Source organism: Salmo salar, chromosome ssa09 (genome assembly GCF_905237065.1).
Source record: "Salmo salar chromosome ssa09, Ssal_v3.1, whole genome shotgun sequence".
Classification (NCBI taxonomy): domain Eukaryota; kingdom Metazoa; phylum Chordata; class Actinopteri; order Salmoniformes; family Salmonidae; genus Salmo; species Salmo salar.
Window position 1 is genome coordinate 126361569 of NC_059450.1, and position 27383 is coordinate 126388951.

Sequence of the window (27383 nt, forward strand, 5' to 3'; positions counted from 1 at the left end):
AGAATATCTAGCTATGGGCTGACCTGCAACAGAATCCAGAATATCTAGCTATGGGCTGACCTGCAACAGAATCCAGAATATCTAGCTATGGGCTGACCTGCAGCATAACCCAGAATATCTAGCTATGGGCTGACCTGCAGCCAGGGGAGGGGGTGTGGCTCAGGAGCTCAGATAAGACAAGCTTACAATCTGTGGTGTCTGGGAGTGTTTAACCTAGGAAGATTATCCTATTGGTTAAGGGGTCCTGAATTTCATTGTTTTAAATTGTTTGTTACACATAAGCCTCTTGTTCCTCTGCAGCCCTCCATACTCTCGAACGTCAGTAGGCGACAGACAGACAGCAGTACTGTGGCGTCTCAATCCAGGCTGTCAGAGTGAGGCTGTAGTCTTTTATCTGCTCTGCTCTCCACATCTGGAGGCTCTCTGTCAGTAAATCTCCCGGGCTCCACTGCAGATCCCCTGTGTGTTTAAGCTGTTACAAGAAACAGAGCTGTTTGACCTTCTCATTCACCAGGCCGTCTGTGAAGAGACACACAGTCTGCTGCCCGTCCAAGCCCCATGCAGCCCCAGCCCCACACAGCCTTGTCCTAGCCCCATAGAGTCACAGCTCCATACAGCCTTGTCCTAGCTCAATACAGCCCCAGCCCCATACAGCCCCATCTCCATACAGCCTTGTCCTAGCCCCATACAGTCCCAGCTCCATACAGCCTTGTCCTAGCTCCATACAGCCCCAGCCCCATACAGCCCCATCTCCATACAGCCTTGTCCTAGCCCCATTGAGTCCCAGCTCCATACAGCCTTGTCCTAGCTCCATACAGCCCCATCTCCATACAGCCTTGTCCTAGCCCCATACAGCCTTGTCCTAGCCCCATACAGCCTTGTCCTAGCCCATACAGCCCTGTCCTAGCCCATACAGCCCAAGTCCCATACTGCCTTGTCCTAGCCCCATACATTCTTGTCCTAGCCCCATACAGCCTTGTCCTAGCCCAATGGAGCCTTGTCCTAGCCCAATGGAGCCTTGTCCTAGCCCAATGGAGCCTTGTCCTAGCCCAATGGAGCCTTGTCCTCGCTCCATACAGCCTTGTCCTCGCTCCATACAGCCTTGTCCTCGCTCCATACAGCCTTGTCCTCGCTCCATACAGCCTTGTCCCAGCGCCATACAGCCTTGTCCCAGCTCCATACAGCCTTGTCCTAGCCCCCTTCAGCCTTGTCCTAGCCACCTTCAGCCTTGTCCTAGCCCCATACAGCCTTGCCCCAGCCCCATACAGCCCCAGCCCCATACAGCCTTGTCCTAGCCCCATACAGCCTTGTCCTAGCCCCATTCAACCTTGTCCTAGCCCAATTGAGCCTCGTCCTAGCTCCATACAGCCTTGTCCTCGCTCCATACAGCCTTGTCCCAACTCCATACAGCCTTGTCCTAGCCCCATACAGCCTTGTCCTAGCCCATACAGCCCTGTCCTAGCCCATACAGCCCAAGTCCCATACTGCCTTGTCCTAGCCCCATACATTCTTGTCCTAGCCCCATACAGCCTTGTCCTAGCCCAATGGAGCCTTGTCCTAGCCTAATGGAGCCTTGTCCTAGCCCAATGGAGCCTTGTCCTAGCCCAATGGAGCCTTGTCCTCGCTCCATACAGCCTTGTCCTCGCTCCATACAGCCTTGTCCTCGCTCCATACAGCCTTGTCCTCGCTCCATACAGCCTTGTCCCAGCTCCATACAGCCTAGTCCCAGCTCCATACAGCCTTGTCCTAGCCCCCTTCAGCCTTGTCCTAGCCCCCTTAAGCCTTGTCCTAGCCCCATACAGCCTTGCCCCAGCCCCATACAGCCCCAGCCCCATACAGCCTTGTCCTAGCCCCATACAGCCTTGTCCTAGCCCCATTCAACCTTGTCCTAGCCCAATTGAGCCTCGTCCTAGCTCCATACAGCCTTGTCCTCGCTCCATACAGCCTTATCCCAACTCCATACAGCCTTGTCCTAGGCCCATACAGCCTTGTCCTAGCCCCCTTCAGCCTTGTCCTAGCCTCCTTCAGCCTTGTCCTAGCCCCCTTCAGCCTTGTCCTAGCCCAAAGGAGCCTTGTCCTCGCTCCATACAGCCTTGTCCTCGCTCCATACAGCCTTGTCCCAGCTCCATACAGCCGTGTCCCAGCTCCATACAGCCTTGTCCTAGGCCCATACATTCTTGTCCTAGCCCCATACAGGAAAGTCACTACTGATGGAATCAGATCAGGATTAACGAGTTCCATTGTGCCCATCCCTGCCAGTGCTGCTGGATAAAGCTAGCTGTGGTTCCAACTCAGGCCAAGCAGATCCACTTTCAGCCTCTCTGACTGGTCGATATCTCAGGCTGGGTTTCATCCCAGGAGTCCCTAATGGCAGGAACTATTGGAGCCGCAGTAATACTATCTGTGTCTGCAGTGGGGGGAACAAGGGGGGGTGGGTGACTCTGTGAGGGGGGGGGTACATGGCTCTCTGACACTCCCAGACCTCAGTAAGTCCAGGAGCTGGGAAAAGAAGGTAGACATCCCAGAGCAACAGTGCTAGGTTAGCCTCCAGAAAGACAGACGAGAGCAAGACTCAGGGAACATTCCCCCAGAAACTTCAAAAGAACAGCAGTAACAGCGTGATTCACTACTGCAAGGCTCGGGTGGTTGTGCGAGTAGAGAGAGAGGAATGCTCCTTAATCTCAGCCCTCTAATAACAGATGCATGGGTATGAATGGGAGCTGACGGGCTGACTGGCTCCATACTGCAGGATTGGCCGGCTGCGCCGCTGCAGGGGCTCTGGGCTCCGGACACTGTGCCTCCTACTGCAGCCTCCATCCTTGCAGACTGGATACTCAGCGAGAGAGGCACCACCTAATGCCTTCCTTATGGACTGACTGACTGGCCCTGCAGAGAGAAGGTATGTTAACTATCTCCTGTTCTGTTCTAACTGCTACATTGGGACTGTGACCCTTTGAGACATAAGAGACTTAACCAATGATTTATGTAGACACTAGATGGGTGACAGGGGGTGATGTCTTGGCACTCCCCCACCATTGTAAAAAATATTTTGGAAGCTATAGAAATGCATTTATTAATGTCTATATTCATTTTTGAAACATGTATTCTATTACAGACACCTTAATGCATACTTTTTAATTATATTATGTGAGCTAAATATACAAATAAAATTAAAAATATTTTAAAACAATTCCTTAAAGTATACTTTTTTTAGATTGCTAATGTTAATGTCCCCACCACAAGAAAAAATACTTAAATACATGTAATTATGTCCTTGAAACATTTATTTGAAACACTGTAGAATTCCATTAATTCCTATGGAGGACTGCTCTACTGGGGAGTTCTAATATGGCCGACCAGTGGCTTCAAAGCCTCTAATTGACCAATAATCTACAAACAATCCAGAGTATATATATACAGTGCCTTCAGAAAATATTCACACCCATTAACTTTTTCCACATTTTGTTGTGTTACAGCTAAAATGTATTACACTTAGAGTTTGTGTCTCTGATCTACAGACAATATCCCATAATGTCAAAGTGGAATTTTGTTTGTAGAAAATGTTAACAAATTAAAAGCTGAAATGTCTTGAGTCAATAAGTGTTCAACCCCTTAGTTACGGCAAGGCTAATTAAGAGGCTAATTAAGATCAGGAGTAAAAATGTGCTTAACAAACCGCATATTAAGTTGCATGGACTCATTATGTGTCCAATAATAACGGTTAACATCATTGTTTTATGATTTCCCCATCTCTGTACACCACACATACAGATCATTGTAAGGTCCCTTAGTCGAGTAGTGAGTTCAGTTCATGTCACCGAGTTGACCTTAAAATGAGGGACAGGTTATTTATTTTTCTTAAAATGAATCACTAATCTCATTAAATAAATAATAATCTTCAGAAATGACTTTGTCAAAGTAACAAAATAATGAGGGCTTTAAAGTGATGGTGAAAAATTGGAGAAATGTTCAAATCTTGCTAGAAATCACAGAGTGCAGTGAGTTTTCAATGTGGTCTATATTAAAGGGCACTTCATTTAATATAACAGGCTTTTAAAATGGAATATTGGTGCACAATCTCTACTTAAAAGGGATACAAAAAGGGACTCATTTCGTGGCACGACCCAGAGACCTGGAGCTGGAAGCAGCCTCATCTTTATAGTCCATCACAGGGAGGAGAGGAGAGGTTTGGAGGCGAGAGGGAGACAAAAAAAGAGGACAGAAGAGATAGAGAAGAGAGAATGGAGGGAGTGGGGGGAAGAGAGGGATGTGTGAGGAGGAAGGAAGAAGCAGAGAGGGAGAGGAAATTAGAGATATGTGAGGAGGAAGAGAGAATCTCACCTGAGAGCAGAGCAGCATGACCAGTTCCACGACAGAGGTGCTGGACTTCATACACACCAGACCTGGCGGGGCAGACAGGACAGAGAGTTAGAAACAGAGTTGTCATACAACACACAGGACAGTCTTACTTGGCTCAACAGTTGCTAGTGCCTTCATATAAGTCACTACGAAACCTCACCAACGACATGTGGGAGGGGCTAACATTGTATCCACTACCAGAGAAGAAGACACTCTGGAGGAATCACTATGGGCTGGTGGGGCCAGGGCCTGTTGGCATGGTTACATGAAGAAGTCAGTCAGTGTGATTGACAGCATGAGTCGACAACCAGGGATGAGATGTCAACATGTTGATAAACACACAGACAGACCATCTCAGGGATGTCAAACATCTCTTCTGTTTTACCGTTGATGCAAAGAAAGAGCTGGAAATGGAAATGGTAAATTACCTAACATGTTACAATAATAAAAACATTTAGCTGCCTGAAACCACTGAGATAGAGACAAAGTGACAAAGAGTATGTCCCAAATGGCACCCTATTCCCTCTACAATGCATTACGTTGACAAGAGCCCTATTGGCTTTGATCAAAAGGAGTGCACTACATAGGAAATAGGGTGATATTTTGGATGGAGACAAAGTGGACTATTGTATAATGTGAAGAGTGTGAATCTTCCTCCTGTTCTTGCACAGCACTGACACGGTCTGAGACTCTGAGACTGTTGTAAACAGGGGATGTGACCCTCTCCAGTTCACAGACAGCTACAGATGTCCTATTACACACACACACACACACACACACACACACACACACACACACACACACACACACACACACACACACACACACACACACACACACACACACACACACACACACACACACACACACACAGACACACAGACACGGCTGACCTCTTGTTACTGCAATGACCAGTTCTCCCATCACTCAGCTCTCTCTGACACAGGGGGTCAGGTGGTAGGGTGACCCTGGCCCCTAGTGACCCCGGCCCTACTCTGGTATGCTGGCCTAATGACCATGGACCCTGGCTGTACGCTGGTACACAAACTAAATGTTTTCTATTTAAACAGGCTCTGCCCCTCTGACCAGGCCTTTCCTGTGAGCAGGGCAGGGTTAAATCATTGGAGTGAATGTGGAATTGTCGAGCAGTGTGCTGACGGGTTGGGCGGGGGGGGGTTGGGGAAGAAGAGGAGAGGCAGAGAGAGGAGAGGAGAGGTAGGGGAGGAAGGGGAGGAGAGGTGGGGAAGAAGGGGGAAGGAGAGGAGACAGAGAGAGGAGAGGTAGGGGAGGAAAGAGAGGACAGGTAGGGGAAGAAGGGGGAAGACAGTAGAGACAGAGAGAGGACAGGTAGGGGAAGAAGGGGGGAGGAGAGGAGACAGAGAGAGGAGAGGTGGGGGGAGGAGAGGAGACAGAGAGAGGAGAGGTGGGGGGGAAGGAGAGGAGACAGAGAGAGTGGAGGTAGGGGGGAAGGAGAGGAGACAGAGAGAGGGGAGGTAGGGGAAGAAGGGGGAAGGAGAGGAGACAGAGAGAGGAGAGGTAGGGGGGAAGGAGAGGAGACAGAGAGAGGGGAGGTAGGGGAGGAGAGGAGACAGAGAGAGGAGAGGTAGGGGAGGAAGGAGAGGAGACAGAGAGAGGGGAGGTAGGGGAGGAATGAGAGGAGACAGAGAGAGGAGAGGTAGGGGAGGAAGGAGAGGAGACAGAGAGAGGGGAGGGGAGGCCATCACAACGACAGCTCTGTTCGCCCAGGGTCCTCCCTCTCAACTCCAAGTGCATCATGGGCCAGGGGCCAGGCCAGGGTGGCTGGACATAATTACCACACTGACAACATGTCTAGAGAGGGGGAGAGGAGGGGTGAGGAGGAGAGGAGGAGGGGAGATGGGGGTGGGTGAGGGGGCACTCGGGCCGCGACCCCGGGTAATTTGAGTGATGGATGGCTGGTAATTGCTACTAAATGGAGAGACTTTCCACCAGGGCCCTGATTCAGCCTGGGAGGAAAAACAGCCTATGTTCCTTGATAAAGGTCTGGGCAAAGCATCTCAAAGTAGGACTGATCCCATCTCTTGTACTATGGGATGCTTTATGAATACTGGCTCTCTTGTGTTGGTGAAGTGTGTTGTGTTTTCCTGGTCTGTACATGGTCTGTGCTCAGCGGTCAGGTGTGTGTGTGTGTGTGTGTGTGCGTTTGTGCGTGTGTGTGTGTGTGTGTGTGTTTGTGTGTGTGTGTGAGTGTATCTTGCAGCTTGGCAGTGTTCTGACAGATGGACAGACAGGCTGAGTGAAGGGATCAGACAACATTCACACCTGTCAACTCTCCATAATTGTTAATCGTGTGTGTGTGTGTGTGTGTGTGTGTGTGTGTGTGTGTGTGTGTGTGTGTGTGTGTGTGTGTGTGTGTGTGTGTGTGTGTGTGTGTGGACATAAGAAGGGCCAGGAAAGGACAGAGACTGAGGGATGGACGGAGGGAGGGGTTCCACACACAGTTGGAGGAGAAATGAGAGAGATTCTATACAGCACCTGTACCTTCTATGAGCAGCTCTTGGCCATGGCTTCCCAACAGGGTCCTAGAGAGGAACGGTGCAAAGTCCACAAAGATCTCCCTGAGGAGGGGGGCCACCTTCTCCAGCGCACGCTCCAACTTAGTAGTGATACTGTGGAAGGGAACAGAGCAGGGAGATAACAGAAAGAGAGAGAGGGGGGGTGGCGAGAGAAGACAGAGAACAGGGAAAGAATCAGGGTTGAGAGAGAGGGGGTGAAGAGAGAGAGAGAGGATGTCAGAGAGGAGAGGAAGAGACAGAGGAGAAAGACAACAACAGTAAACAAATGAGTATAAGGTTGGGTAGGGTTGTGTGGTGAGCAGAGCAGAGTAGAGCCCTCCACCTGGGTTAGTACATGATAGTTAGAACATCCTTTCACACACAGCAGAACACTGCGGTCCAGGGCTCTAAATACAATTTTTTTAAAACATAATTGGTAGTACTGGTGCTCCTAATTCAGAAAAGAGATCAAAATACTTGGGTGAACTGTTGGAATCATAGAAATACAATGATAATTCTATTGTTGGTTTTGTTTGGCATGATAAAAAATGAAAAAGGCAGATAGGAGTTATAACAAGGTAGGAACCAAAGTGTTGATCAGTGTTTCCCATGCAACCCTAATCATATTTGAATAGATGTTGCATTTAGACAAAGATTTTAGAATAATCTATCTGTTTCAGAACATGCCGTTGCACCAACAACATTCTGATCTATACCACCACTGGTAGCAACCTGTACTAGAGCTAATGTTTGCTTTGCCCTAGCTAGTTAATTTAGCTAAATGGCATTAAGCTAGCCAGCTAGCTAGTTAGTGATTAGCATTAACGATTAGCATTATTTTAGGCACATGCCAGCTTCCTTAGACTAACTAACTCACATTTTGCAGAGAGCAAAATACAGAAACTAAGTGGATTGAGGAGTAATGGATTACATGTAAGGGATTATAAAAAAAACTGGTAACTGTAATCCGTTATGTTACCAGCTAAAATATTGTAATCAGATCACAGATACTTTTGAAGAACTACATGATTACTTTTAAATTCCGAAAGAATGGTTGCGGCAAAAAATGCTCTATTTTCTCAATGACATTCAAATCAGTATTGAAAAAAGGCGCACGTTTAAGAGACCACTATGATAACACCAAATGTGTTTGATGGATAGCGGGAAAAGAGCAGGAATAGGCTTTTGTAGGCTACAGTCCAAGCAGTGTCTTCCAATGGGGCGACTGCTGTCCGCATCCAAAGAATTTCCAATTTGAATAAACGCTTGGAGGCAAGGATGACAGCAGTGGTGTAGTCTACAGCGATACGGATATCACTTATTATTGATATCTACATAGCACATTGATGTGAATCACACTCCTGCTCGCTCATTTAGCTATTTGCGCCTTATGGATTGTGGTTGTTGTGGATGGCTGTTCACAAATCTAAATGTGTATTTCAACCCAATAATGTTTGAATTCAAGAAGTTTAAGCTGCCTATCAGTCATTGTTTTTGAAACCAGTGGACAGCCAGTGAAAAATGCGCTCTTACAACAGCTACATAATGCGGATCCCAGCCTATGGAATAAAAGTGGGGCTTTTATTGCTCAATATAATTCATGCTGATATAATTCAAATATATAACTTAATCGTATTAGTATATGTAATAGAAAGCGATGGGTTAGAAGAAGCCTACATAACCAACCCACCAATCAGATTACGTTACTGAGTTTGGGTAATCCAAAACTCGTAACTGTAACGGATTACATTTAGAAAGTAACCTACCCAACCCGGCAAAATAATAGTATAATAGAGAAAACACGGATTCATATTAAGAAGCAAAGTGGAAAGCAACATCTCTTTTGTTCTCTTTTGTTTTGGAAGAATATGTTGAGTGCATTGACAGCATCCTGAGAAAATAAACAGGAGGAACTGTGTGTGTGACCCAGGAACTGCATGGAAACAAGCAACAGCAGGAGGCAGCCTGTCTTGTTTGAGCAGTGTAGAGATGAGTGTTGCCATGAAATATTGTTATGCATTGCCTTAGTCTAAATGGTGCTCCCAAAATAAAACTCCAGGTCACACAGCAAAATAAACCTCCAGGTCACACAGCAAAATAAACCAGGTCACACAGCAAAATAAACCAGGTCACACAGCAAAATAAAACTCCAGGTCCCCCAGCAAAATAAAACTCCAGGTCCCCCAGCAAAATAAAACTCCAGGTCCCCCAGCAAAATAAAACTCCAGGTCCCCCAGCAAAATAAAACTCCAGGTCACACAGCAAAATAAACCAGGTCACACAGCAAAATAAACCAGGTCACACAGCAAAATAAAACTCCAGGTCCCCCAGCAAAATAAAACTCCAGGTCCCCCAGCAAAATAAAACTCCAGGTCCCCCAGCAAAATAAAACTCCAGGTCCCCCAGCAAAATAAAACTCCAGGTCCCCCAGCAAAATAAAACTCCAGGTCCCCCAGCAAAATAAAACTCCAGGTCACACAGCAAAATATTTTGGCGCATATGCAGCCAAATTGGTCACAGTTTAGAGCCCTGACTGTGTCTAGTAGAGGTTTTCACGAGTCCATCCGAACCTAAATACCCGAGACCTGACCCGGGATCTGAGCGGGTTCAAAAAGTTAAATTTCCCTCGGGTCTGGGTCGGGTCCAGTTTGTGTCTAGTAGTATCTATCTACAACCTGGGAAGGAGGGGGCATGCAACCATACAGGAAGCATGTTAAAGCAGAGAGATACTGCCTTGAGCCTGTAGCCTGTTCACTAGTATAGAAACAATCACAGACAGACAGACAGACAGACAGACAGACAGACAGACAGACAGACAGACAGACAGACAGACAGACAGACAGACAGACAGACAGACAGACAGACAGACAGACAGACAGACAGACAGACAGACAGACAGACAGACAGACAGACAAAAGAGAGAGAGAGGGAGAGAGAGAGAGGCTTGGCCTAGGAGAGACTAGAAGCAAAGTGGCTTCTGCCCCATGGCCTCCTGCGAAGAATATGAAGGTGAAGGGATGAGTGTATCAGTGAGACAGTAACACCTGTGTGAGCGATGTTAAACAGTGCTTGCCTATGACACTGGCCTGCACCTCTGGGGGCCATCTCTGTCTCTGTCTCTGTGTGGCCACGCTGCAGGGACCAACTAAAGACTCTCAGATCCTGGTCCACCTCACAGAGCAACGCACTGAAATACACAGAGATTGCAGCAGTCACTATGACTAAGTCCCAAATGGCACCCTTTATTCCCTTTATAGTGCACTACTTCTGACCAGAACCCATATGTCTATTGTTGACCTAACAAGCTGCATGTGAGTCTGACTGGACTGAAATGAGAGTTCAGTATGATCATACACACAGCTCTGCAACCAGGTGAGACACAGACACACACACACACACAGCTCTGCAACTCGCCCCTTCCATCATTGACTCCACGGTTATGGTAAGTGATGTTGGTTACTGCTGCCATGGCAACTGATTTACAATTCCTTTAGAGGGGGGCAGAAGAGAGAGAGAGTGAGAGTGTGTTGAGGCTGTGGGACTGGGAGACAGAGAGAGAGGTACTCAGGCTCTCTGCAGCACTAGAGATGTCTGTCGCAAACCATTACAGGAGGTGGGGACTAAGAGTTAAGGTCACAGCAGCATCCACACACACCTTAACACTACACACTAAACACACACACACACACACACACACAGTTTTCTCTGAATTACCATTCACACAACACCACAGGCAGTGGTTACATGCTGATAGAGAAAGACATGCACTGTTCAGTGGCTCCAGGTGATATATGGGGAATATGTCTGTAGCACTGAAATGTATAATCTACCTACTACTACACACACACAGTACTGTCACACCCTGACCCTACCTCATGTTCTCCACTGTGTCTTCAGGCATGGGCGCCACCGGCTGGACAGCAGGCAGGTTCTTACTGGTGGCCCCGTTGACGAAGGATGAGGAAGAGGTGGAGGAAGAGGAGGCTGAGTCTGTAGCTCCTGCAGGGAACAAACACACCAACCAACATCACACTGGGAGAAGTATGGGAGCAGAAGTATACAACTTTATTATATAACCAAGTATATAACTATATTAAATACCCAAGTACTGTATACAACTTTATTATTTAACCAATTATATAACTATATTATATGCCCAAGTACTGTATACAACTTTATTATTTAACCAAGTATATAACTATATTATATGCCCAAGTACTGTATACAACTATATTATATACCCAAGTATTGTATACAACTATATTATATACCCAAGTATACAACTATACTGTACAGAATACAACTATACAGTACAGTATACAACTCAATTACATAACCAACTATAGAAATATACAACTCCATTATACAACTATATTATATACCCAAGTATAGAAATATACAGTATACACCTCCATTATATACCCAATTATAAACTGGGTGGTTCAAGCCCTGAATGCTGATTGGCTGACAGCCCGTATACCACGAGTATGACAAAACATGTATTTTTACTGCTCTAATTACATTGGTAACCAGTTTTTAATAGCAATAAGTCACCTCGGGGGTTTGTGGTACAGTGTATTGCCAATATACCACGGCTAAGGGCTGTGTCCAGGCACTCTGCATTGCGTCGTGCGTGTGAACACTCGTTAGCCGTGATATATTGGCCATATACCACACCGCCTTGGGCCTTATTGCTTAAATATACAACTGTACAGTATACACCTATGCTGTATATTATCTACCCATGGTCTGTTTCAGTTACAGGGCCGACCTATAAGAATGACATCCGCCTCGAACCATTGTAAGTATATGAATGTCTAATGTCCAATTCAATATAATGGTTGTTCAAACACGGTGCATTGTACTGTAGCTACAACTGTGGCATTTATTTTGGATACGATTAAGACGTTTTCCATCCATCATCATTCCAGGTATCACATGCATGTCCTTGAGTTCATGGGTCATGTTGACAAATAACATCCACAGAACAGAACTGGCAAAATCATGGGGTCTGAGGGAAGGGGGGAGAGAAGGAGGAAGAGAGAAAAAGAGAGAGTGGGAGAAAGAGGGGGTGAGAGAGAAGGGGGGAGGGGGAGAGAGAGAGTGAGAAAGAGGGAGGGGGTGACAGAGAAGGAGGGAGGGACGAAGGTAGGGAGAGAAGGTTATAGATGGAAAAGTGGGAGAGCGAAAGAGAGAGAAGCGGGAGGAGGGGAGAGAGGAGAGCCCCTGGGTTTAACTGAAAGAGAGAGAAGCGGGAGGAGGGGAGAGAGGAGAGCCCCTGGGTTTAACTGAAAGAGAGAGAAGCGGGAGGAGGGGAGAGAGGAGAGCCCCTGGGTTTAACTGAAAGCACACTGACACATCTGTCACATTCCTGCTGAGGGGATAGGGACATTTAATAGGTGTTGCAGCTCTAATGGTCTCTGTATTAAGTGGCTTCTTTCGAAGGCCTGCTGCATCATCGGACCCTGGGCTCAACAGCATGGAGCAGGGCCTAAGGGGGAGGACAGTCAAATGGAACCCTATTCCCTATTTAGTGCACTACTTTTGTCCAGGGCCCATTGGACGCACACTACACTAATTTGGTCTGAACAAATGAAACTGATAATAAAATAACAAGACCTACCATTTCTCGGAGGTCATTGAATGCATTTCAACCTGACCCGATTGTATTAGTCTGCTTTATACAGCATAACCACCACACAGCAGGTCATAACACTTTATAAACTGGGTGGTTCGAGCCCTGAATGCTGATTGGATGACAGCCATGGTCTATACGACCATATACCATGGGTATTACAAAACATGTATTTTTACTGCTCTAATTACGTTGGTAACCAGTTTATAATAGCAGTAAGGCACCTCAGGGCCAATATGCCATGGCTAAGGGCTGTGTCCAGGCACTCTGTGTTGTGTTGTGTGTAAGAACAGCCCGTAGCCGTCGTATATTGGCCACAGACCACACCTCTTCTGACCTTATTGCTTAAGTATAGGAAGCCTGGCCCTGTCAGGAGACAGTACAGTAGAGAGTGCCCTCTGCTGCACAGTATGAGTTTCTACATTCCACCATTAAACCTCAGTCATCCAGCCGAGAAACAAATAGGTTATGTCCCAAATAGCACCCTATTCTTTATACAGTGCACCACTTTTGACCAGATCCCTACGGGCCTTGGTCAAAACTAGTGCACTACATAGGGAGCCATTAGGGATGCAGATTCTGCTCCTATTCCTGGACCGGCTTCAAAGGACACATTCCAGACCCACTGGGTTATTAAGATCTGCAGTAATTACTCAAATTAAATACTAACGAACTCCAACGAGCAACAGTTCCCTGGAAATAAACCACATTACCGGCCGAACACATTAGTAGTGTTATTAGTAACCTCTTGGGTCTGAGACCCTGTGTAGGGCTTGTATGTCAGGCTGAATCTTAAATCAACCACTATCCCTATACCCCTACGCCTTATCCCCTACACCTAGCCCTGACCCCCTACACCTATACCCTACTCCCTACACCCTACCCTTTACTCACTACAACCTAGGCACCTCATATAGACAAGAAAGGATCAGATAGGTATAAGCAATAATATTGGTATGGTAGTACTAGCTTCCTGTTAACTCAGCTATTGAAAGTTAGGTGGAATTGTCACTAATATTACTCATAACTATCCATTCCTTTCAAGTATACACAAGTGGCTAGGTGTTAAGGCAGGCCTGGGCAACTCCAGTCCTCAGGGGCCTGATTGGTGTCCCCCCCCCCCATCCCTAGCAAACACACCTGATTTAAACTAATTGCATTTTTAACTGAAGATCATGATTAGGTGATTATTGGAGTCAGGTGTGTTAGCTGGGACAACAGTGTGACACCAATCAGGCCACCGAGGACTGGAGTTGCCCAGGCCTGTGAGACTAGGGCATAGGGGTTGATGTGGGATGCACTAGAAGATTTAGTTCCAAATTGCACCCTATTCCCCACATTTGACCAGGGCCCATGGGTGTAGGCCTACCGGTGGTGTTGATCATGCTCTTTGCGGTGTTGGAGGCTGCAGAAAAGATGTTGGGGGTGGAGCCTGTTGCCAGGCTACTGGAAGATGTGTGTCCAACCATGTTCACAGCCAGACTGCCTGGTGGAGGCTTCTTCACTGGGACCACCACACTCCTATACAGAGAGAGAGAGTCACACACACAGACACACAGACACACACACACACACACACACACACACACACACACACACACACACACACACACACACACACACACACACACACACACACACACACACACACACACACACACACACACACACACAGCTAAGTGTAGCTAATGACCGAACCAAGCATCAGTAATGCTCCCATTAAGTTAAGAGAAACATTAAATACAGTACATGGAAATAGAAAAAGACTGTTCTGTTTGAAGACACTTCTGATTTCCTCTTATATATTTATAGACACTAGAACACATCACGAGGGAGGAAGGCAGTAAATGCTGCCAGCAGGGAGTGCATCCCAAATGGCACTCTATTGTCTATACAGTGCACTACTTTTGACAAGAGCCCTGTACAACAGTAGTGCACTATACAGGGAATGGGGTGCCATTTGGGACAGAGCCAGGGTCTTTAGATGACTAAACTTGTGACCTTCTCATGGTCCACTTAGAGAGCACAGAGCATACATTCAGACCACTGGGATATACTGCAGTTACTTATTCACTTCTGATGAACGGCATGACACACACACAAACGTCCATATCTCAATATCTGTGATATACATCTGCTGTGAAGAGTACTGATGGTGACGGCATCATTTATTCAATACATCTGTGTACTGCTGCTTTGGTCTAGACCAGAGGTCTCATTGACAGCAGCACATCACTGAGAAAACCAGCTATATATTTAATATATTTTCTAAAAGGTATTCCTGGTTCATATTTAGTTATTTATCTAATCATTTATTGGAGTAGGAACACAAACAATAAAAACACTGACAGGTTGAATGAACAATCACATGCATTGTTCCATTGCACTTCAAATTAGCACTAATTCCAACATTTGTCTCTTTTTAAAATAAAAATGGAAAAAGCTAAGATAAGAATGTGTGCAGCTGTCCCTGTGTGATGGTTACGGTCTGATATGAACCTTTGATATGAATAATTGATTAGATGCAAAGATGATCTAAGATCATTTATTAATATGGGTGTTTTTAATAGGGGCTGCTGTGAATAAAGTGAGGATTAATCTAGTGAGGAATATTAATGAACAGGAGGAGATGACTATAGAGGAAAGAGAACCACAGAACACATCCTGTAAGGACACACGCACGCACACACACACACACACACACACACACACACACACACACACACACACACACACACACACACACACACACACACACGCACATTTATCTACACACATACATCCTCTATCATAAAGATATGTGGAAATAGATTAAAAAGATAAAATGTCCTAACATAGTCGGTTCAATTAATACAAAACAGATTAAATCAGTTCTTCATTATAAATGTAATCATACATTCAGCGCTACACAACATCCCCGTGTGTTACTGTGAGAGAGCTGTACTACAGAGAGAGAGAGAGGGAGGGAGAAAGAAAGAAAGAAAGAAAGAAAGAAAGAAAGAGAGAAAGAAAGAAAGAAAGAAAGAAAAAGAAAGAAAGAAAGAAAGAAAGAAAGAAAGAAAGAAAGAAAGAAAGAAAGAAAGAAAGAAAGAAAGAAAGAAAGAAAGAAAGAAAGAAAGAAAGAAAGGGAGCGAAGGAGATTTAAAGGTGTATTCAGATCAGTCGTGCAGTGGTCCCATCTGGTCATCCAGTCCTGGGTATTGAAGTCTCTAATTGAAAACTCCACCTCAGAGAGACTATCAACCAGAAAGACCAGGGGACTCAGCCCTCCCCTCAATGCTCTGAGCCTTTTCTTTGTGCTCTGTTTTGATGTTGTCAGTCCCTATCAGCCTCAGGCCTGACAGCCCAGCCGTCCTGAGGACTAGTCAGCCTAGAAGCTCATTCTGCTGGCAGGTGGAGAAGAATTAGACACAGCAAATTGAGGCTCGATGACATTAAAGCATGAAGGAGTCGTATGTGGGACCTGGACACTGTGTGTGAAAGCATTTCAAAAATAATACAGAGAGGTCTGGCAACTCATTTCAGCCTGCCAGGGCATATTAGGGCTGTGAGGGGTGAGGAGACAGGCTTGGGCGTGGGGAGGGAGGGGGGAGGGGTAAGATGGGAAGCCGCTTCTGTTTAATCAGTCATCAGGGCCCAGGGGACCTCTACAGTCCTTCATCTGATCCTTCATCTCCTCCTCCCTCTCTACCTTTCCTCCCTCCTCCATCTCCTTATCTCTCCTATCCTCCATTTATACCGTCATCACAGGTGGCACACACACCAAACAGGCCCTTCTAACATCCACACCGACAGCCTTCTTATTTTGACATGGTTCAGGGTTTGTTGGTCCTAAATCTACTTCAATTATCTTCAACGTTCAGAACGTTCACCAGACAGAAAGATAAGGATTCTGGGATGTGAACCCTGACCTCCTGTCAGCAGCAGGTTACCACAGGGACAGCACACAGATTACTGTGTTCTTATCTACTGCAGGAATGTAAACACACAAGACCTTTCCAAACACACACCCACCCTCCCACACTCCTCCCCATGGGGGCTTAGCTAACAGTACCAGAGGTCTAACATGTGACTTATGTTTAGCTTGCTACTGTAAAACCATGAATGTTGCTCCTGACAACTAAACGGACCTAATGGATAAACTGTGGCGTGTTGAGCGATGCACATTATAGTTATTTCTTGAAGCATATACAGTGCATTCAGAAAGTATTCAGACACCTTCACTTTTTCCACATTTTGTTACGTTACAGCCTTATTCTAAAATGGATTACATTTAGTTTTTTTCTCATTAATCTACACACAACTGCTTATTAAAATAAATGTGTTTTATTGTCACATTCACCAGATAGGTGCAGTGAAATGTGTTGTTTTACAGGGTCAGCCATAGCAGTACTGCACTCCTGGAGTAAATTAGGGCAAGTAACCAACAGGTCGCTGGTTTGAATCCTTGAGCTGGCTAGGTGAAAATATGTCGTTGTGCCCTTGTGCAAGGCACTTGACCCTAATTGCTCGTAAGTCACTCTGGATAAGAGCGTCTGCTAAATGACAAAAATGTAAATGTTAAGTGCCTTGCTCAAGGGCACATCGACAGATTTTTCACCTTGCCGGCTTGAGTATTCAAACCATCGACCTTTCCATTATTGGCCCAAACGATCTACCACTAGGCTACCTGCCACCCCTAGCACAACAGGTTCCTGTTGAGCCCAAGTTGTCAAATATGTATAAGATATGCATAACAGAGTGGCCTCCAGTACAAAGAGTGGAAATGCATGGTTGTGTGTGTATGTGTGTGCGTGTGTACCTGTCAAAGGAGTGGAACTGCATGGGCAGCATGGGGTGATGGATCTCTCTCTGTACGGCAGGATCAGGGTAGGGGAGGGGCTCTGGTCCAGGCTCCACCCCCTCTACAGGCCCAGCCACTAGGCTCTTCAGAATCTCTCTGACGTTGATGTTTGATTGGCTGATCGAGGAGATGGAGGAGGCGGTCGTTAGAACCTCCAGGCCAGGCGACTCCAAGAGGAACTCTTGGCTATGCTTCTCCCCAGAGGAAAGGCTGCCGAGCAGGGAGGACATGACGTCAACTCGCCCGGGTCCTGAAGGGTCCAGGTCTGCCCCATTTAACACACTGGTCACCTGGGGGGGGGGGGTAGTTTAGTACCTGTACTCTTTCTGGGTTTATGCACGAACACACATTATAATAGAGCGAGAAAAGAGTACACAGTCTAGTTTCTAGATGAGCAACCTGTTCCTCTCCAATGCCAGAGTCAGTGTGCGGCAGAGATCCTCTCTCTATGTGCAGCTCCTCTACAGGGGTGGGGGGCGCCTTACTGTGGTCAGGGTATGCCAGGGGGGTCTCTGGAACACACACACACACACACACATATTGATCATGTTCCAGAACGTCAAATCTGTGATGCATTGTGGGTTAATTGGGATTGACTGACTGATCTGCAAATAGTAATGAGTAGTCATTCAAGATGCAAGGTGATTCGTAGATCAGCCAGTCGGGAGTTGAACAAGCCCATTCTCTCCCCATCTAACTTCCTAGTTCATCCTCTTCTAACTTCCATCTCAGATAGACAGACATCTGCCACATGCCAGTTGGCTGGAAACTCTCTTCCTGGTGATATTACTTATGAGGGCGGCGAAGTGTCCTTCCCAGCAGCCTCTCTGATCCCACCCTCCTGGCTGATTGGCTAATGAACAACAACAGACGACTGGAAATAGAACTAGCCTCACAACGCCCCAAACCCTCAGCAATTCTCTGTTTCTCCCGCTTTCTTTTACTCTCTCTCTATCTCTTTATGTCGCTCTTGCTCTCTCCCAGCGTGTGTCCAATGGGATGTTACTGTTCATACCACAGAGACCAGGGCTGCCTGTACAATTTTCATACACCCCACCCCGCTCCCAACTTCCCCTCCCCTCTTCCCATCCTGCTCCCGCTTCCCTTCTCCGCTTCCATCCCTGTTCCCATGTTTAATTCTGCACAGTGCAATTAGTGGATCACATGAATCAATAATAGAGCTGAGAGGATGGGTTATGGGAGGAGTTAGAGGCAGGGTTAGGGGAGGGAGTTGGGTATCAGAAGTAAGCACCTGTGCTGGTAGGTGAGTTGATCTCGTGGCGAATGCTGCATGCTGATTGGCTGATCATCCTGTTGGGCTCTCTCTGGGGTTCCAGGATGTCCCTGTACTTTGATACCATGAGGACAGAGATAAAGTAGACCACCGCTAGGGCCAAGAACTGGGCCTGCTTACTGTCATCCTGGAGGGGACACATATGCATGTTACACAAACACTCGCACACAAACATGTTACACACGTACCAGCACACACAAACAGTCATACTCACCACATCCCGGAACACGACAGCTCTCAGACGGTTGATGTCGACGTCCTGTAGAAGTCTGTCAGGGTCCTGGATGGGAGAAAGGTTACTGAGAATTTTTTGGGGTGTAGGAGATCTAAAGTGAGGAGACTAAGGGAGTCTGACATCTTAGTGGCTGTGTAACAATCTGTTTACTTAGCCGTTAGCGTAGCATCCATATTACATTGGGTGTCACACTTAATGATCTCCCACACACCCCCCACTTATACAGTTGAAGTCGGAAGTTTACATACACTTATGTTGGAGTCATTAAAACTCGATTTTCAACCACTCCACAAATTTCTTGTTAACAAACTATAGTTTTGGCAAGTCGGTCAGGACATCTACTTTGTGCATGACACAAGTAATTTTTCCAACAATTGTTTACAGACAGATTATTTCACTGTATCTCAATTCCAGTGGGTCAGAAATGTACATACACTAAGTTGACTGTGCCTTTAAACAGCTTGGAAAATTACAGAAAATGATGTCAGGGCTTTAGAAGCTTCTGATAGCCTAATTGACATCATTTCAGTCAATTGGAGGTGTACCTGTGGATGTATTTCAAGGCCTACCTTCAAACTCCCTGCCTCTTTGCTTGACATCATGGGAAAATCAAAAGAAATCAGCCAAGACATCAGAAAAATAATTGTAGACCTCCACAAGTCTGGTTCATCCTTGGGAGCAATTTCCAAACGCCTGAAGGTACCACGTTCATCTGTACAAACAATAGTACGCAAGTATAAACACCATGGGACCATGCAGCCGTCATACCGCTCAGGAAGGAGACGCGTTTTGTCTCCTAGACATGAACGTACTTTGGTGCGAAGAGTGCAAATCAATCCCAGCAAAGGACCTTGTGAAGATGCTGGGGGAAACAGCTACAAAGGTATCTATGTCCACAGTAAAACGAGTCCCATATCAACATAACCTGAAAGGCTGCTCAGCAAGGAAGAGGCCACAGCTCTAAAACCTCCATAAAAAAGCCAGACTACGGTTTGCAACTGCAGATGGGGACAAAAATCGTACCTTTTGGAGAAATGTCCTCTGGTCGATGAAACAAAAATAGAACTGTTTGGCCATAATGACCATCATTATGTTTGGAGGACAAATGGGGAGGCTTGCAGGCCGAAGAACACCATCCCAACCGTGAAGCTTGACAGTGGCAGCATCATGTTGTGTGAGTGCTTTGCTGCAGGAGGGACTGGTGCACTTCACAAAATAGATGGCATCATGAGGGAGGAAAATTATGTGGATATATTGAAGCAACATCTCAAGACATCAATCAGGAAGTTAAAGCTTAGTTGCAAATGGGTCTTCCAAATGGACAATGACCCCAAGCATTCTTCCAAAGTTGTGGAAAATGGCTTAAGGACAACAAAGTCAAGGTATTAGAGTGGCCATCACAAAGCCCTGACCTCAACCCTATAGAACATTTGTGGGCAGAACTGAAAAAGCGTGTGCGAGCAAAAGAAGCCTACAAACCCAACTCAGTTACAGCAGCTCTGTCAGGAGGAATGGGCCAAAATTCACCCAACTTATTGTGGGAAGCTTATGGAAGGCTACCCAAAAAGTTTGAACCAAGTTAAACAATTTAAAGGCAATGCTACCAAATACTAATATGATGAAAGAAATAAAAGATGAAAGAAATCATTCTCTTTACTATTATTCTGACATTTCACATTCTTAAAATAAAGTGGTGATCCTAACTGACCTAAAACAGGGAATTTTTACTAGGATTAAATGTCAGGAATAGTGAAAAACTGAGATTAAATGTATTTGGCTAAGGTGTATGTAAACTTCTGACTTCAACTGTAGTTCTGTATGTCCGGTGTCTCAGCCAACCATCCACAGTACCATTATTACCAACTTGATGTGTATTTTTAAATGATGAGTTTAGTGAGGACATACCTTGTTGGCAGATGCTGTACCATACAGGTTGTCCTGGCTCTTACTGTTGGTCCCTCTGTCCCTCTGTCTCTGTCTAACATCCAGACAGTTCCTCACTGCTACACAACACACTGGCAGAACAGACAGACAGGGTATCAGAAGCTGCATCTTGAAACTCATTAATGATATGATCACTGTTAGTTCCAAGCTGCCAGGCCAGAGTCATGGTGAAATCAACAGCCAGACAAATTTCACACTACAGATGATGATAATGAGAGAGAGAGAGAGAGAGAGAGAGAGAGAGAGAGAGAGAGAGAGAGAGAGAGAGAGAGAGAGAGAGAGAGAGTGTGTGTGTGTGGACTTCAGAGCTACCTTGAAAAGTCTATCAGACAACCTACCTGACTGAAGTACCAAACACTGCAGCAGACACACACCATTTATCAAAATCATGACTCACCAAAGCACATTTACTATCTAATAGCAGTGCATTTAGAAAATTAATTAGCTAGGTTAAAACTTCTTTGGGATTGGTGTCCCTTCCCCGGGGCAGTTGAGCTAACGTAGGCTAATGCAGTTAGCATGAGGTTGTAAGTAACAATTTTTTTTTACCAGGACAGACATATCTGATATTGGCAGAAAGCTTAGATTCTTGTTAATCTAACTGCACTGTCCAATTTACAGTAGCTATTACAGTGAAATAATACCAGGATATTGTTTGAGGAGAGTGCACAATTTTGAACATGAAAAGTTACTAATAAACAAATGAGTCATATTTGGGCAGTCTTGATACAAAATTTTGAACAGAAATTCAATGGTTCATTGTATCAATATAAAACGGTGCACATACACTGCTGCCATCTAGTGGCCAAAATATTAATTGCACCTGGGCTGGAATAATACATTATGGCCTTTCTCTTGCGTTTCAAAGATGATGGTACAAAAAAAAACTTCAAAGTGTTCTCTTTTAAATGGTACCAAGAATATGCATATCCTTGCTTCAGGGCCTGAGCTACAGTCAGTTAGATTTGGGTATGTCATTTTAGGCTAAATTTAAAAAAAAAAAAAAAATAAAAAAAAGGGGAGGATCCTTGAGAGGGATTTCATGGATTACTAGAATTACTGAAATGATTTTGCCACGGCATTTCCTGACATCATTCATCATCTAATATGACAGTTAATATCTGTGACAAGTGCACACACACACACACACACACACACACACACACACACACTCTCTCTCTCTCTCTCTCTCTTACCCAGTCGTAGACACTGTCTCATCAGGCCTCCAGAGGACATGTTCTTCTCAGCCTCTATCTCAGAGAAGTTGAGTGAGCTGGCAAACACCAGAACGTCCACCATGGCCATGAGACGGGACAGGAAGGAAACAGCCGTCTCTGAAGACATGCCCTGGACCGCCTCGATGTTCTCCAACTCAGCCTGCTCACAGCACAGGAGGTCAGGGGACAGGGGAGGAGAAGGGTGAAGAAGGGACAGGGAGGGGGAGGTGGGATGAAGAGGGGACAGGGGAGGAGGAGAAGGAGAAGGGGTGAAGGCAGGGACAGGGGAGGAGGAGAAGGGAGGAAGGCGGGGACAGGGGAAGAGGAGAAGGGTGAAGTGGGGACAGGGAGGGGGAGGTGGGATGAAGAGGGGACAGGGGAGGAGGAGAAGGGGTGAAGGCGGGGATAGGGGAGGAAGAGAAGGGGTGAAGGCGGGGACAGGGGAGGGGGAGGAGGAGAAGGATGAAGAGGGGACAGGGGAGGAGGAGAAGGAGTGAAGGCGGGGATAGGGGAGGAAGAGAAGGGGTGAAGGCGGGGACAGGGGAGGGGGAGGAGGAGAAGGGTGAAGAGGGGTCAGGACAGGGGAGGGGTGAAGCAGGGACAGATCCAGAAATAGAAATGGTTCCATTGTAGCTGAGAAAATAAACGTTATGAAAGAAAATAAAACTAACTAACTTGGGTACTCTGGCCATGCACACAAACAAACAACAACACATGATCAAATAAACAGATACAATAAGCAGTTAAAGCACATAGAATCCTTAACACATAAACAAAACAGACAGAGAAAACAATCACCAACTTAAACTGACAAAGTAAAATCCTCATTAGCTGAATAGATAGCAGAATGAAGCTGAGCAAATGAAAATGGCTACGATCAATAAAGACAATTAACTAGTCCTATTTCCTGGAAGCTGATCAATAATTAAGAACTAAACATGCAGCTCTATCTAGCCACCACTAGGTGGTGGTGTTGCACCACACTGAGGCTTATTGACAGAAGGATAGGTGAGAGAGAGGCTGACTGACTGACTGACTGACTGACTGACTGACTGACTGACAGAAGGAGAGGTGGCAGAGAGGCTAACTGACTGAATGACTGACTGACTGACTGACTGACTGACAGAAGGAGAGGTGGCAAAGAGGCTGACTGAATGACTTACTGAAGGAGAGATGGCAGAGAGGCTGACTGAATGACTTACTGAAGGAGAGGTGGCAGAGAGGCTGACTGAATGACTTACTGAAGGAGAGGTGGCAGAGAGGCTGACTGAATGACTTACTGAAGGAGAGGTGGCAGAGAGGTTGACTGAATGACTTACTGAAGGAGAGGTGGCAGAGAGGGTGACTGAATGACTTACTGAAGGAGAGGTGGCAGAGAGGCTGACTGAATGACTTACAGAAGGAGAGGTGGCAGAGAGGCTGACTGAATGACTTACTGAAGGAGAGGTGGCAGAGAGGGTGACTGAATGACTTACTGAAGGAGAGGTGGCAGAGAGGCTGACTGAATGACTTACTGAAGGAGAGGTGGCAGAGAGGCTGACTGAATGACTTACTGAAGGAGAGGTGGCAGAGAGGCTGACTGAATGACTTACTGAAGGAGAGGTGGCAGAGAGGCTGACTGAATGACTTACAGAAGGAGAGGTGGCAGAGAGGCTGACTGAATGACTTACAGAAGGAGAGGTGGCAGAGAGGCTGACTGAATGACTTACTGAAGGAGAGGTGGCAGAGATGCTGACTGAATGACTTACAGAAGGAGAGGTGTCAGAGAGGCTGACTGAATGACTTACAGAAGGAGAGGTGGCAGAGAGGCTGACTGAATGACTTACAGAAGGAGAGGTGGCAGAGAGGCTGACTGAATGACTTACTGAAGGAGAGGTGGCAGAGAGGCTGACTGAATGACTTACAGAAGGAGGGGTGGCAGAGAGGCTGACTGAATGACTTACTGAAGGAGAGGTGGCAGAGAGGCTGACTGAATGACTTACTGAAGGAGAGGTGGCATAGAGGCTGACTGAATGACTTACTGAAGGAGAGGTGGCAGAGAGGCTGACTGAATGACTTACAGAAGGAGAGGTGGCAGCGGAGAGCAGAGGAAGGATCCCTCCACAGGCGATGATGATGTTGTCTACCATCTGAGAGAGGAGGTGGATGGTGTTGTGGACAAAGATTATGTTCTCATTGCTGTTGACAAAGTCCATGACAGATTTGGTTGAATGGCTGCAGGGAGGCAGAGAGAGAAGAAGAGAACTGGATTAAAGACAGGTCAGGTTTTAGGTCAGCTCAGGGAAACGTGGTGAATAAATCAGCCACAGTAAGGCTAGTTAGAAACCCTGGCTGCAGGATCTACTGTAACTCTTGTTTTACTCTCAATGAAAGAGATATGTGGTTGTATTACCTAACTGAGTTGAATGCACTGACTGTAAGTCACTATGGATAAGAGCGTCTACTAAATGACCCAAATGTAACATTCTACTGCATGTCCTATGTGGTAGCCCTAAAAAATAGTGCACTACAGAGAGGCAATGGGCTTTGATACAAAGTAGTGCACTACATAGGGACTAGGGTGTGATTAGGGACAGTATCCTCCGTGTCTCTGTCCCCTCACCTCCTCCAGACGTGGACGTCTGTCTCCAGGGCCAACAGCAGGTCGGTGAGGAGGCGCTGGTGCATGGGCGACCATTTGAACTCTGGGATGCGGAACATGGTGGTGCGAGGGCCAGGGCTGAACTGGCGCCTCTGCTCCTCTGTCATGGGCATCCCTCTGAAGCCCAGGTCCACACGCAGGGCACGCTCTAACTGGGCCGCCGTACGACCATGGAGGGACTGACACACACACACAGACACACATACATCCACAACACTGTAATTCAGAGTGTATAAAGCAGTGTATAAATTAAACATTAATTATTACATAACAGCAGAGAAGAGACACTATTAATTGTCCTTTAGTCCTCCCTCTCCCCCTCCTCCTCCTCCTCCTCCTCTCATCAGACTCAATAACAGGGGGGAGGGAGGAGAGAGGAGGGAGAAAGGGAAGTGGGAGACAGGAGGAACAGAGGATAAGAGGGAGGGAGGTCTTGTAATTTAACTAACCTGTGTAGTAGCAGTGGTCTGTATCTTCTTAACCTCTTTGTCCTTTCTGTCGTATGACCTCTCTGTGTCTGAGGTGTTGCTGACTGCATCCGCCCCACTACCTTTCACACCAGCCGAGGGCTCGCCCCCCTCCGACACCCCAGACCCTCTAGCACTAGCTCCAGCCCCCGTGTCTGTGAACACTGACCCCTTAGAGCAGGCCTCTTCCCTGGACATTGAGGTGACGTCACCCAGGGTGGTCTGGAGCTTCAACCTCTCCTCCTCCAGGATGCTGTTGATTGGACCACCAGGACTGACCATGCCGATGATCCCCAGCTCAGAGCTGCCCGTCATGTGGGCCAGCAGGCCCAGGTCATGGCTGCGAGCCGGGGGGACTGGGGGCTCGGGGTCTGGGTGGGGGTTAGAACCAGGACTTGGCAGGACCAGGGGCTCCTCCTGTTGAGTTCAGTTCTGTTTAGTTAACTTGCACATAACAAAACACAAGCAGAAGAAAAGAAAGATGAACTAACCTGGCCAAACAGGAAGCTACTGTTGCTAGGGAGACTGTCCTTGTCGTCGTCAGCGAGGGTGATGAGGGGACCGGTATTGTGGTTGTCGGGGGCTACACCGACGGTTGCGTTGGGGACCATTACTCCGCTGGCGGCGCTGCTGCTCAGCTTCTCTACAGCAGCACAGTACACGTTGTCCAATAGGGAGTCCACCTGGACCAACGCCCCGCCCCTGTCCTCAGAGACAACACCCCCAGCCACACCCACTGTCACGCCCAGCGGCTCTGGAGACAAGTCCAGGTCCTCCAGCTTCACCTCCGTGGCTTCCACCTGGGGAGAGGGAGGGATGACTGATAGCTGACTGAATGACTGACTGACTGATTGATTTTAAGAGTCTACCTGCAAGAACTGTGATATGTGGTGTTTTTCCCCAACTAAACTTAGTTGAATGCACTGACTGGAAGTCGCTCTGGATAAGAGCATCTGCTAAATGAATCAGTTGTAAAAACTATGAAAACAGACACCACAACATACCTTCTCAGCCTTGATGTCCACCAACAGGTCATGAACCTCCACTCTGACCCCTGACCCCGTCCTCTCTGTCCCCTCGAGCCCACGCTCCTCCCCCGTCTTCGCCTCCGACAGTATGTTCCGGGGGTGGCCGGGAGTCTCGGGGTAGTCGGCCTCGCTCTCCGGGGTCTGTGTCTGAGAGTGGTCGTCTACCTCTCTGATCTCCATGTTCCCCTGGATGCCCCCGGCCTGGAGGTCCTGCAGGCCTGAGATGGTGCTGACCAGACCCTTCCTCCCCTTCTTAATGTTCTCCTCCTCCTGACGCTGGTAGTCCTCATACATCTTAGCCAGGTACTCCTTATGGGCCTCGTATGTTACCTACAGTATAGAACAGACATCATCAATAATCAATCATCTATAACTAATAATCAAGCTCATCTTAGCCAGGTACTCCATATTTGCCTCGTATAGGTTACCATATAGTGGGAGAGACATGATCAATAACAACTCGTCATCCAAGGTGTTGTTAGTGCAGTTTCCATCCTCAACAGCAGAGGGCAGTGTTTCCCCTCTTTTATCATAGAGCTGACTGGTGGCACCGCTGATTATCTACGTCCCAAATGGTGCCCTATTACCTACATAGTACGCTAGGGCCCTGGTCAAAAGTTGTGCACTATATAGGGAATAGGGTGCCATTTGGGACGCAGACAGCCGCTGAGTCTTACCTTGGAGTGAGCGATGGAGAGCGTATCCACCCAGACCCTCCAACCTCCCCACTCATACTTGATGGCATGGTAGAGCAGGATCCTGAAGAGGCTATAGACCATCTCCATCATCTTCTGTTCCTCTGGGTTTTTAGGGTTGATATAGCCCAGACTGAACATCCAGTCCTGCCATACTGAACACTGCAGCAGACACCTAGAGACAGACAATATACCGTGAATAATATATACTGTTACGACTATTATCAATAAGGTTCTCACTACTAGAGCAAGCAGCAGGAGAGACCATCGCTACATAGTCAGTAGTCTAAGTTAAAATCGGTCTGTAGGCCAACAGCATATTCTCAAGTACTCCCTTTGATTGTTGCTCGGTTCTATTGTGACTTGATCACTAGCCACTCTGTCAGTGAAACAGTCACAATTTATTCTGATCACCTTCTATTATGTAAATGAGTGAAATGGTCTGATGCTTTGTTATATAGTCAGTAGTTAGACAACCATAGCGAGTAGAT

General features: G+C 46.7%; 1 protein-coding gene across 2 annotated transcripts in view; it reads right to left on the minus strand.

Moving 5' to 3' along the window:
* LOC106612894 (neurobeachin) overlaps positions 1 to 27383 on the minus strand; it is a 301033-nt gene that overhangs the window by 183254 nt on the left and 90396 nt on the right. For both annotated transcript variants that reach the window (XM_045724516.1, XM_045724515.1), the window contains exons 21-36: positions 26875 to 27067; positions 26174 to 26527; positions 25661 to 25969; positions 25152 to 25586; positions 24664 to 24881; positions 24122 to 24275; positions 22041 to 22221; positions 20806 to 20915; positions 18880 to 18945; positions 18624 to 18792; positions 17771 to 17883; positions 17330 to 17661; positions 13898 to 14049; positions 10766 to 10892; positions 6880 to 7007; positions 4342 to 4403 (exon numbers count right to left, since the gene is read on the minus strand). In XM_045724516.1, coding sequence (XP_045580472.1) covers positions 4342 to 4403; positions 6880 to 7007; positions 10766 to 10892; positions 13898 to 14049; positions 17330 to 17661; positions 17771 to 17883; positions 18624 to 18792; positions 18880 to 18945; positions 20806 to 20915; positions 22041 to 22221; positions 24122 to 24275; positions 24664 to 24881; positions 25152 to 25586; positions 25661 to 25969; positions 26174 to 26527; positions 26875 to 27067 — 3103 coding nt within the window. The remainder of the gene's footprint in view (positions 1 to 4341; positions 4404 to 6879; positions 7008 to 10765; positions 10893 to 13897; positions 14050 to 17329; positions 17662 to 17770; positions 17884 to 18623; positions 18793 to 18879; positions 18946 to 20805; positions 20916 to 22040; positions 22222 to 24121; positions 24276 to 24663; positions 24882 to 25151; positions 25587 to 25660; positions 25970 to 26173; positions 26528 to 26874; positions 27068 to 27383) is intronic.